The sequence below is a fragment of the Anarrhichthys ocellatus genome, unplaced genomic scaffold (genome assembly GCF_004355925.1).
Source record: "Anarrhichthys ocellatus isolate YVR2014 unplaced genomic scaffold, GSC_Weel_1.0 scaffold23, whole genome shotgun sequence".
Lineage (NCBI taxonomy): Eukaryota > Metazoa > Chordata > Actinopteri > Perciformes > Anarhichadidae > Anarrhichthys > Anarrhichthys ocellatus.
Window position 1 is genome coordinate 1,116,597 of NW_022280053.1, and position 11,078 is coordinate 1,127,674.

General features: G+C 42.3%; 2 protein-coding genes across 2 annotated transcripts in view; one reads left to right on the forward strand and one right to left on the reverse strand.

Moving 5' to 3' along the window:
- The window catches only part of c9 (complement component 9), a 5,351-nt gene extending 2,457 nt beyond the window's left edge, over nucleotides 1-2,894 (forward strand). The window contains exons 5-11 of the mRNA XM_031860137.1: nucleotides 57-195; nucleotides 343-573; nucleotides 658-898; nucleotides 974-1,093; nucleotides 1,732-1,907; nucleotides 2,024-2,258; nucleotides 2,354-2,894. Coding sequence (XP_031715997.1) covers nucleotides 57-195; nucleotides 343-573; nucleotides 658-898; nucleotides 974-1,093; nucleotides 1,732-1,907; nucleotides 2,024-2,258; nucleotides 2,354-2,514 — 1,303 coding nt within the window. The 3' untranslated portion in view covers nucleotides 2,515-2,894. The remainder of the gene's footprint in view (nucleotides 1-56; nucleotides 196-342; nucleotides 574-657; nucleotides 899-973; nucleotides 1,094-1,731; nucleotides 1,908-2,023; nucleotides 2,259-2,353) is intronic.
- A 5,174-nt stretch (nucleotides 2,895-8,068) lies between these two features.
- Nucleotides 8,069-10,314, reverse strand: gas1b (growth arrest-specific 1b). Its single transcript, XM_031860243.1, has one exon. It carries the CDS (start codon nucleotides 9,884-9,886, stop codon nucleotides 9,110-9,112), a length of 777 nt encoding a protein of 258 aa, XP_031716103.1. The 5' UTR covers nucleotides 9,887-10,314; the 3' UTR covers nucleotides 8,069-9,109.
- Nucleotides 10,315-11,078: the final 764 nt, after the last annotated feature.

The following is an 11,078-nucleotide window of genomic DNA, read 5'->3' on the forward strand; positions in this document are numbered from 1 at the left end:
CCCCCCCCCCCCCCCATAATACTGTCTTAAAAGTGGTCTCTGTCGCTTTGCACCAGAATCAACATCTTGGGTTCAGATCCTCGAATGAACCCCTTCAACAATGATTTCTTCAATGGGAGGTGCACGCGATTGAGGAATCCATACACTTCGAAGACTGACAGGCTTCCCTGGAATGTTGGTGTGCTCAACTATCAGGTCAGCTGAAGCCACTCATCAATTGTATCCCGAGGATGTGTTCACTATGTGTGTGTGTATTTGTGTGCGTGTAAAATGATGAACATACGGTACGTCGGTGAGGATGCAGAAAATTCCGTCTTCTCTTAATGCTCTCCATCTTTCCAGACTCTAGTGGAAGAAACCGCCTCTAGAGAAATCTATGAAGACACTCACACCTTCGTAGCAGAAATGCTGAAAGAGATGAGTGTTAACGTTGATGCTGGACTTTCCTTCAAATTCGGCAAAAGTGAGCCTTCCTTGTCTAAGTCGTCCGACGATTCTTCAAAGATAAATATAAACGTTGATTACGACAAGACAACAATCATTAAGAAGGTCTCAGAGTACTCCACCATTAAGGTAAAAAACAACAACATGGTGTTCTTCTCAAATAAACCCAGACCATCTGAATCTGTACTTACTAATTCTCTCCTGCACACTCAGAACAAGAGCTTCATGCGAGTGAAGGGCACAGTACAGCTGAGCATCTACAGGATGCGCTCTCGCGAACTCAAAACGGCCGATGAATTCCTGGAGCACGTCAACTCTTTGCCTCTGCAGTATGAGAAGGGGATTTATTTTGCCTTCCTGGAGGACTACGGAACTCACTACACCAGAAACGGGAAGACCGGCGGCGAATATGAGTTGATCTATGTTCTCGACCAGGACACCATCAAGGAGAAAAGTATGCGTATGCCCCGGTCTCTTTTCACACTACTTCCTCTGAAGTTGCTCTCATCCTCTGTAATGATTCTTGCAGATCTGACGGAGAGAACGGTTCAAGAATGCATCAAAATCGGAATCACAGCAGACTTTGCAGGCTCGGCTGCGGCCAACGCGAAGCGTGACAAATGTGATAAAGTGACAAACAAAGATGAAGGTTTGCTTTCCCTGTTATCATACGATAAGTTACTCATTTTTCATGCATATTCCTACGAAAGCCAGCAACACGTGTCAATTTCCGCTTGTTGCATGCCTTCCGTCTTTTCAAAGTGGACTTCCGTTTTCACAGGAAACAACAGTTAGGTTTAGGCAACACAACTACATCGTCGTTTGGGTTCAAATAACCTCGGAAGTGCCGTTACTGAAGTATGCAAATAAAATAACGTTGACTTCTCGTTTCACATGGGGAACGAACAAAGATCCATCTTTGTTTGTTGTATTTGTTTGTTGTATTTGTTGTATCTATCCAGCTCCCCTCCCGCCGGCTCTACGGTGCTTTAGCGGCCTTACTACTTCCTCGTTCATGATTACCTGCATCACATACAAAGTTATTTCGTGGGATATCTATGATTTACGGCACATTATTTTCCGTGGGTTCAGCTACAAATGCTGGATGAGACCAGCCTGAAATATGGAAGATTACATTGAGATAGACTTGCAAAAATCCAATCCAAACCTCTTAAACCAAACCTTATCGGTACATTGTGCACAGACCCTGAGATAAGTAGGAATAAGGTTTACAGTAATGTATCAAGTGCGTAAAGTCACTAAAAGTTTTCCCCTGTTGCTGCACAGATAGTGTTCACGGGAAAGCAGCGGTGGACGAGGTGATGACATCAGTCAAAGGAGGTACGCTGGCAAGTGCTGTTGCTATGCGGGCTAAATTGAATAAGGACGGAGTGATGGACATCGCCACGTATCAGAACTGGGCCCGGACCATCGCGGACAACCCTGCGCTGCTCCACAGTGAGGTAGCTATGACAGATGGATGAAGGCTACATCTTTATCGGTGTCACGCTATGATGACAATGTTTGTAGAGATGGCAAGTGAAATGGTGCACTGTTTGTTTTGGGTTTGTTTTGACAGCCAGAGCCCATCTATATGTTAGTTCCATTGGAAATGCCAGACGCTAACTCCAGGATATCCAACCTGAAGCAGGCCACTGCAGACTACGTGGCAGAGTATAACGTGTGCAAGTGTAAGCCTTGTCAAAACGGAGCCACTCTTGCTCTGCTGGATGGCAATTGTATGTGCCTGTGCCCTCACCTGTATGAAGGCTTGGCCTGCCAGAATAACAAGGCCGAAAAAGCTAAAAACCCAGGTAAGAGTAAACAGATACATCAAAACCTGGAGTATCCAAACATACCAACAAGGCCATTGTTATCTCATTAGCTCATTTTTGACTATGTTTTGCAGCCGGTACAATACCTACTGTTAATCAGGAAGGTAACTGGTCCTGCTGGTCTAGCTGGTCCAGCTGTAGCGGAGCGAAACGCACCAGGACACGCAGCTGTAACACAGATGGGCTCGTGAGAGCTGTGTGCAGAGGAGACTCCAACAGTGAAGAACACTGCTAAGAGGATGCAATACATCTCTGACAAACACACACACACACACACACACACACACACACACACACACACACACCCTTTGTCTGAAAGATATAAATCTAAGGATTTAAAGTCATCAACATTTTTGTTTTTACATGTTTGTTAGGAGAACAGAGCCATCTTGAGGTCAGTAATAGATAATGCAGTTTTTTTCATGTATAGATAGTATTTTTTTTGTTCATTTTTTGTGATTTAAATGGATGAAGTTTGAGTTTACAATATCAATTGTAAATATGTACACATATGGATTTAGCATAAATAAGATCTGTTAAACTTTTAAAAAGTGCACTGCTACAAAACAAGTATCAGACATAAGTTGTATAATTTGAATAAAGATGTGCACCACAGTTCCCTACCTTACCAACATTCATTTTTTTATGTTTTATTCTGCCAAGATCTTACACATTGCATCCTTAGTCAATAGATCGGTCTTACTTTTAGATCGAGAAGAACTTTGACTGCTAACAACACGTTAGTTGAGTTAAAATAGTGTTGGCCAAAGTATGTATTAATGGGCTAATAACTCATCTTTAAAGGCATGAGCACATTCCAGCTGGCTGTGCTGTGCAAATGAGAACCAGATGAGTAGAAGCAGGGTGGACAGAGAACTGACAGAACAAGTAGACTTTAAGGTGTTTGACATAAACATGGCATAAAGAGAAACATTATATGTGCGTTGTATTTCTATTTACAGTCCCTGAAACCGCGTTCACACATGAACTCATACATGTTATGATGATCTTCCAACAGGTGTTATTTGGAGCAGATGGAGTCCATGTTTTTTCTTAAAGTGAAACTCTTCAAGTGGAAACAAAAGCAGCACCATAATACATAAAGAAACATCTAATACAACCTGCTTTAAATTAACTGAATCTCTGTGATGGTAACATATGAGGGGAAAAATCATTGAAGTTATTAAAAACAAGTCAAATGACAGCAAGAAATTGAAATGAAGATTAAAATACAGTCTATATTTTACATGTATATGTTGGATTTACATGGAGAGACAAATACCAAATGATAGGCCCTTTGAGATGTCACAGTAGTAAAAGCACAGGTATAAAGGATACAATGTCTGCTGAGAAAAGAGTCTTTAAAAATCATTACCACTAGTGGATTTTCTTTTACAACGGCCAGAAGGGATAACTGTCATGTTTGTTTAGCTTAGCAGCCTTTGATTACCATGTTTGCTCATGGATTTAGTCATTTAGCGGCAACACTCTGCAGGCATGACTGGAGATCCTCGTGCCAGAGGAGGCCTTGTTAAACAAACAGCAGTACCAGCGTACTGTTACAGCCTTGCACAATATTTAGGAATGTGCACAGACCTGTAAAAAGAGACATTTGCTCATAATCATTTTTTCATTTCTGCTTATTTTAGAGGAAGTAAAATTGTTGGCCACTTGTTCTCAATCCTACAGATCCTTATTTAAGCTGTCAAACACTGGACTGATGTTGAGCCCTTTATGTTATTAAAACCCTTTCCAGTTTTGAATAAAGGAAACAGAGCACATAAGTCCTGGATATAGTTTAGGACTTTGTGAATTTGTTTTTAAAATTACCTGAGCAGCTTTGGATCTCGCATTTTTGTTAATTCTCTCAGTACGCTTTCTGTGAATATTGCCTCCTGTCATCACTTAAATAGAGAGGAGTTTAAGTCCAAAAGAGAGTGCGCGTGTGTGTGTGTGTGTGTGTGTGTGTGTGTGTGTGTGTAGTGGGGGGTGATGAATGCATACTTGAGAGGTAACCACTGGGGGTGGCACCCCCTGGCCCTTAGGATGTCAGCATAATGGAGTAAAACTTTGGGACCTTATTGAGCTCCAGGGAGACCCCATTCACTCCGGACAGCAACCCGGCCTCAAGCCATTATCTTAGTCTAAAATGTTTTGTTCTTTCTTCAGCCTTCAACAGAACAGTTAGCACAAAATAATGAACCCCTCTTGGTCGATAGACTGCCCGATCCTCTTTTTACTTATATTTATTCATACTAAAAACTGAGTAGCAATCGTAAATGAAGAAACCCTCCAAAACAGGAACGTATGATATTTGCGTGTAATAGGTTATTTGTAAAATATACTTCATTATGTGAAAGATACACATTTGCCATCTGGGAAAATGTGCCGTCTCAAAATCAATGCTTTTTTTTGTTGCAATTAAAAAGAACATCTGGGGGGAAACATCTTCATGGCCGACTGCAAAATTTACAGCTCGAAGACATTAAAAACATGATACTTTTCAAAGCTTAAACAGCTCCAGAGAAAAGAAATACCTTGGCAAACAGAGTAGTTCATATTACTTCATAACAACTTAAATCTACAGTTATTCACTCTGCAACGTGGTTCCCAGCTAGAAAATGAATTTGAGGTTGCTTTCAAAACAACCATTGTTGTATCGCCTCATAAACACATAGTCCTCGCTTTCAATGGAGGAGAGGTAAGGGATTTTTTTTTTTTTTTAACAAAAGCCCTTAGAAGGGTGTGAAAGGAGCCCCCTCGCACTCCTAAACGCCTGGACACAGTTGGAGGTGCCCCCTCCCCACTTCCCTGGGTCACTAAAGGCATTGAAGTTTTAGAGGGCTGCTACGGCAGATTACTCCACACAGCTGTCCCAGCACCGTGGAAATGAAGTTATGCCCCTTGTCAGCTATGTTTTGTCCAGTTTCTCCCTGACCCCCCTCCCCTCCCCTCCCCTCCTGTTCTTCTCTCACTCCTTTGCACCACTGGTGCTCTTTGGCTGCAGGAGGGATCAGGGGAGGCAACTAAAGGACAATCCCTCCAGCCACGACAGATAGAGAGAACCTATCCGATTGGTTGATTAAATATTCCCTCTGTGCATCATTATACGGAGAGGATTGAAATCCCTGACATTCAACCCAGTGCAGCCCCTCTCCCATACCACTCCCTTCCCCCATGAACCCTCAATCATAAATCAACCCCTCCTCCCCCTTTCCCACCTCTCTAAAAGCTCAGGGTGCTGCCTTCCTCAAGTCCACCCCCCCAAAACCTCCAATTATTGTGGGTCACTGGGGGTTTCTCACTTTGCTTTTTTCGCAAAGTTTGTGTATTTTTAGTTAAAACTGAACCGTAACCCAAGTAAGATGCTTCAACTCTGCGAAAAAGAGAGTTGCAGTTTGAACTTAAGTCGAGAAAACAATCGTACAAGATTGATTCACTTTTTCCAAAGTAAAGAATGAACTGTGGACCTCAGCAGATAAGGTTTCTAAATCACAATTACTTGTTAGATTTGCAGAAACACGACTATGATTTTCAATTCTTTAAGGGACAGTGTGTGGGATTTAGTGCCATCTAGCGGTGAGGTTGCAGATTGCAACCGGCTGAATACCCATCCGCTCACCCCTCCCTCTCCGAGGCTAAGGTAACATGAGCTGTCGAGTGCTAAACCGTGGTGACGACGTGGTACCACGGTTTTACACTCGGTGGAGCAAGTTTAAGCAGTTTCACAACTGGCCTACAGTGGCCAGGTAACGTGAAAGGCCCTCTCCAGAGCCATAGTTTTGTTTGTCTGTTCTGGGCTACTGTAGAAACATGGCAGATTGAAGTGATACTACATCATGAAAACAGTTAACAGAATATTATATTCCTTTCGTTCTAATAGATCCCCCTCAATCCTACACAGTATTCCTTTAAGTATCACCGTCTCACCGACTCCATCTCACTTTGGGATCTCATGAATCAGACCTGAGTGCAACTGAATTAGAGGCATGTCTCTTTATTCCACGACTGGCAGTTTGAAAATAGGCTCAACAGGAAAAAGTCAGTTTGGTAGCTGAGCAGTTTTTAAAATATTTTGCAAAGTTCCTCTGGGACTTTAAGAGTAAGGGCATTGTTGTATTACTACTGCACTAACCAAACTTAAGAACAGTGGAGAATAGGCCCAAGTAAATTCTCCTTCCAAAAACGTTTTAATTAGATGGCCATTCAGTGTTATAGTATACTAATGTATTGGGGAAATTATGATTCACATTACGCCAGTGGCTAATAAAGAGAATACATAAAATCCAGCTAAAGTAAGTATGTTTGCTTTTCCTTAGTGTATCCGAGAGGAGGAGGGGTTCAGGGCGGGACAGAGTGGAGGTCGGCCAAGCAGCAGTTTGAGTTATGATGAGGCAATTTTAATGATGTTCTGGTCCCTGCACCAAAAGCTCTTCTGTTTCGGCATGGGAAAAAACACACAACATTCCTATTTTTCTCTGGTGCCAAAAGTTAATTGAAAACATTTCAGGGCAAAGTATGGTCTGGGGCCCCATATGAAACGCAGCCCTTCATTATCCCCAACAATGATAAAGAAGGCATTACAATTATTAATGGTTGGAGCAGAGGCCTTCCCTCTTAAAGTGACAGTGCCAGGCTTTTGCTTCTCACAACAAAGGCCCTGAAATGCCTTCACTACATCACTTTGTTGGTATTTTTTTAACAATCGCTATCTATTGAAGACTGTTTAAAGCCTAATGATAGCTTGTCTTTCTTTTTTTTTTGGATTTAAGTCATTGTATAATCAAGAGTTTCAAACTATATTAATGTTATCCTCATAGCTTCAGAGAGAAGTTATCAAAGGCCACATCTAACTGTCAGAGAACTCTTTTGCATTAATGAATGTATATCAGCTGGAGTTTGACCGAGTAATAAAGCTGAACTTTCTCACATAACTCCTCCGTCTTCCTCTGGGATAGCTGTCTCCTCGTGCTCCCCCACTCCCTGAAAGAGGTGACAGAGTGAATGAAGTGCCCCCACATTGTGCCGCCGCACCATTGTGTATTTTGCATCTCCATAATAGAGGTGCCACTCGACTTCGCTTCCAATCAATGGGCTGGAGGGCCCATCTCTTTTCCTTTAAAAGCAACATGGCTGCCATCAATAGTTTCAAGAGCCATTATCACAAGTGAAGGAGGAGGACACTGGCTTTTTTGTAAGTATAGAGAGCTGACTGTCTCATAACATGAGTCACGGGCATGTAAACAGATGCATGAACCCATCCTATAGTCAGATTACGACATGCTGTCTTCTAAAAAACTGTTAGCACATTTGTGTCGTATAAAAGTACATCTTTCTCAGCAACCACTGTCAAGTAATGTTCTGCATGTTGGAACAACTGTACAGATTAAACATAATTATGGTGAGCCTACTGAGCTTTCCAACTGTTGATTTAGAAAACAAAAAGTCACTTGAAGGTGATTTACAAATAGTGAAAGCAGGTAAACTATTTTTTCATTGTTTTAAGGCCCATAAGTCTACTGAGTAGTACTCGTTCTTAATACTTACATAATGCATCTCATAGTCAATAAAGTAAATTCAAAGAATACCCAAAAGAGCTGTGTCTGGAAAGGAATCATTTTGGCAAAGGCATCTAAGTGCAACGTGTTAAAACCAGTGAAACGTTTCTGAAATTGTACCTTTCAGTGACACACGGCGAATAATTGTGTTAAATGCCTTCAGAAAAGAGTTGGTCCCAGATCCATCTGACCAAAGTAGTAGTAGTAGTAATAATCAGGAAAAACAAGTTTTGGACTTTTTTCAAATTATTTATGTAATCTGAGGTACTTACATTTGACAAAAACAGAACAGAGATTACTGCAGAATCACCAACATTTCTTTGCACTCCTTTAATCGATGTGTAAAGCCTACTATCAAAAAAACAAAGGGATTGAAATTTAAAGACAGAGCCACAAATGAATCATTTTAAAACTGGTCTTTATTTAATGTGCCTGTACATTCAGAGGAGTGTGTTGGGCACTTGATATCTCCACCCACCCGCACGCAGACAGCTTTTATTTTCTCAGAGGGTCTTTTGTGAAGACTTCTAACAAACACACGGGGTGAGGATAAACAAACTGACCGAGCAGATCCTTGGCTCCATTTGTGCTGCAAATCCCCGAGAGGAGGAGGAGTTCACCTTCCTCTCGTCTGTTTGAATAGTTTTACTTTAAACCTTTATGCAAACATCCACGTTTACAAGGTCAAGTGTGTCACTCTGGTATCTGCCCTGGGATTTAGACACATGGCAGTGGCTTACATCAACTTTGGCTTTTAATGAAGGGGTTGTGGGGAAAGTCTCTGTCCAGCTGGTAAAAGAAAACTGCTCAGCTTTCACAGCACGCCTCTGATATGGTCACATCATGGTGAATTGGGCCAGTTTTAAGACTTTTAGGCACTTTCAAACAGTTTCCCTTCCTGTGTGGCCTTAATGCAGTGAAAGAGTGGGACTCATCTATTCATACAGTGCAAATCTTTTATCACTCATAAAGATATATTCTGACAAAAAATAAAATTTTATACAATATACTGTACAATTTATCTTTACATAGCTGACATACACAAAAAAATAGGCTCCTTCGGCATTATCAGATGAAATATAACATTTGAGTGATTTACAAACGTGTCCTGAATTGTATGAACTTGTGCAGATCAGAAAGTTAAGTGTTGAATTTAAAAGGCCCACATGTTAGTTTAAGGACAAAAAAATGGGTGATTACAACAAAGCAGACAGATTCTAGTGAGTTGATTTTTAATTCCAACAATGAGTCTCTGGCTTTCCAGCAGCCTTTTCAGATAAATTTGGTTAAAACCAAAATGGTGGTCAGGACATTTAGGACAGTCTGACAAGGTGGGGAGTCACTCGAGTTTTCTACATATTGATAATCCTCCTGGTCGAAGTAATCGTCTTCGGAATCGTCCTCGGTGTCCGATAAGCCGCTTCCCGTGAACCTATCGCTCGAATCCGAGCAGAAAGTTTTCATGCTGACTTTGATGTACTCGCATATGTTCCTCTCCGTGCCGTCGCACTCACAAGTGTCGAGCTGCTGCGCTTTCGGTATGGAGCGCATGTCGGCGATCACTCTGCGGCAGCCGTCCGAGCACCTCTCCCCTCCGAACAGCTTTCGGCAGTGGAATAAGTAATCCCTCATGGCAGAGCTGCACGACTGGTCCATCTCGCACTGCCGCCGGGCCTCGGTGCAGCCCACGGTGCTGGTCCGCGGCAGACACGGCTCGATGGCCTGCTTGGTGGCCCTGCAGACCGGGTCCACGGCGCAGTCGCAGTCCTCCAGACCCGGCCCGCTTTGGGTCATATTGAGCTGAATGAGAGAGGATATGCAGTGGCTGGGACACTTCTTGCGGTTCCCGTTGAGGACAGACGCGCAGGCATAAAGGTACTGGTCGTACGCGTAATGGCACTCCGGCTCTCCGTGGCACTTCAGGATGGCTTTCCAGCAGACCAGCCGACGGCTGTGGTTAGGAGACGCGACACATAGACCGAAGATTAGGATCAACACACCGCTTATCAAAACCGCCGTCCGACCCATCAATATGGCACGACTTGTCATTTCCAGGAAGAATGAATCTTAAAAAAGTTCGACTTCATGTGGGCTTCTGTAGTTCCATCGCGCGGCGTCAAAACAACGTTCCTCCTAGATGGTTTCATATCCTGTCACAGCTGGAGACGCGAAGTCAACGAGGAGCCGCAAAGCGAGCTGGTGAAGGGTGACCATAACAAGACAATCGTGTTAAGGTAAAAAAAAAAGAAGTCAGAGTTGCGAGAAAAGTTTTCCAGTTCTGGCCAGTCCCCGTCTGGTGCAGCAGACTTCACGTGCGGTGTGTATCAGACTGTTCAGCACCCGCAAAGACGAGCTAAGCTTTTTCTAAACTTAATCCCAAAACTTCTCCAAAAAAAAAAGTACCGAGATAAATCCTTGCGCTTAAAGTCACTCATCCGCTTCCACCTCCAGCCCGCATCCACTCGAGCTGCAGCAGCTTTGTGATGAAGGCGGTGTGGTGATGGGCTCATTAGGTTTCTGCGACGAGCCGCTCAGATTGGTCCGATAAACTCTTGAGATTCTGTCGTCACACGCGGGCTGTGACGCAAGCAGCTGTTTTTAAATACAAGTTACAGAAAATAAACTTTCTGCAGCATTACCTTATAAAGAATAAACTGAAACGTAAATGTATTCACCCATTTGTGTTTTATGAGAAAACACAATACAGTTGGTGCTATTATTTGGAGTCCATCTGGAGTTTATAACTGTTGATATGGTGGAAGAAGTACCTAGATCTTTTAGGCTAAAAGTAGTAACACCACAGTGTAAAATTTGACTTAAGTAAAAATACAGAATTATAAGTATCCAAATATACTTAAAGCACCAAAAGTAAAAGTAGCCATTATGGCTGTATATAATATTAATGGACTATGTTAGGCTATTGATTCTTTAATGTGTAGACCTACATCATTTTAATTTTGCATCTGGTAAACAAGTCTTATCTTATATATTTTGTATTAATAATGTGATTATGTTCAATAATGTACAATAAAATGTAGTGGGGTGGAAGTATAATGTAGCTGTATTTAAGTATCTTACTTTGTTACTTTCCACCACAGTTGTTCTCGCAGTGGTAAAAGGTAGATCAGTTTCTCACACCTGCTTTGAGCGCCGTCGTATCTAATGAGGCACAGCTCCTTTAGAAAACACTGGGATTGTGTTGCCTCCCCGCAGGAGGAGACGACAGCTGTTACAACACATG

Bases quoted from the DNA above. Each gene is read 5' to 3' on its own strand.
- gas1b (XM_031860243.1), bottom strand. From the start codon at position 9,886: ATGACAAGTCGTGCCATATTGATGGGTCGGACGGCGGTTTTGATAAGC.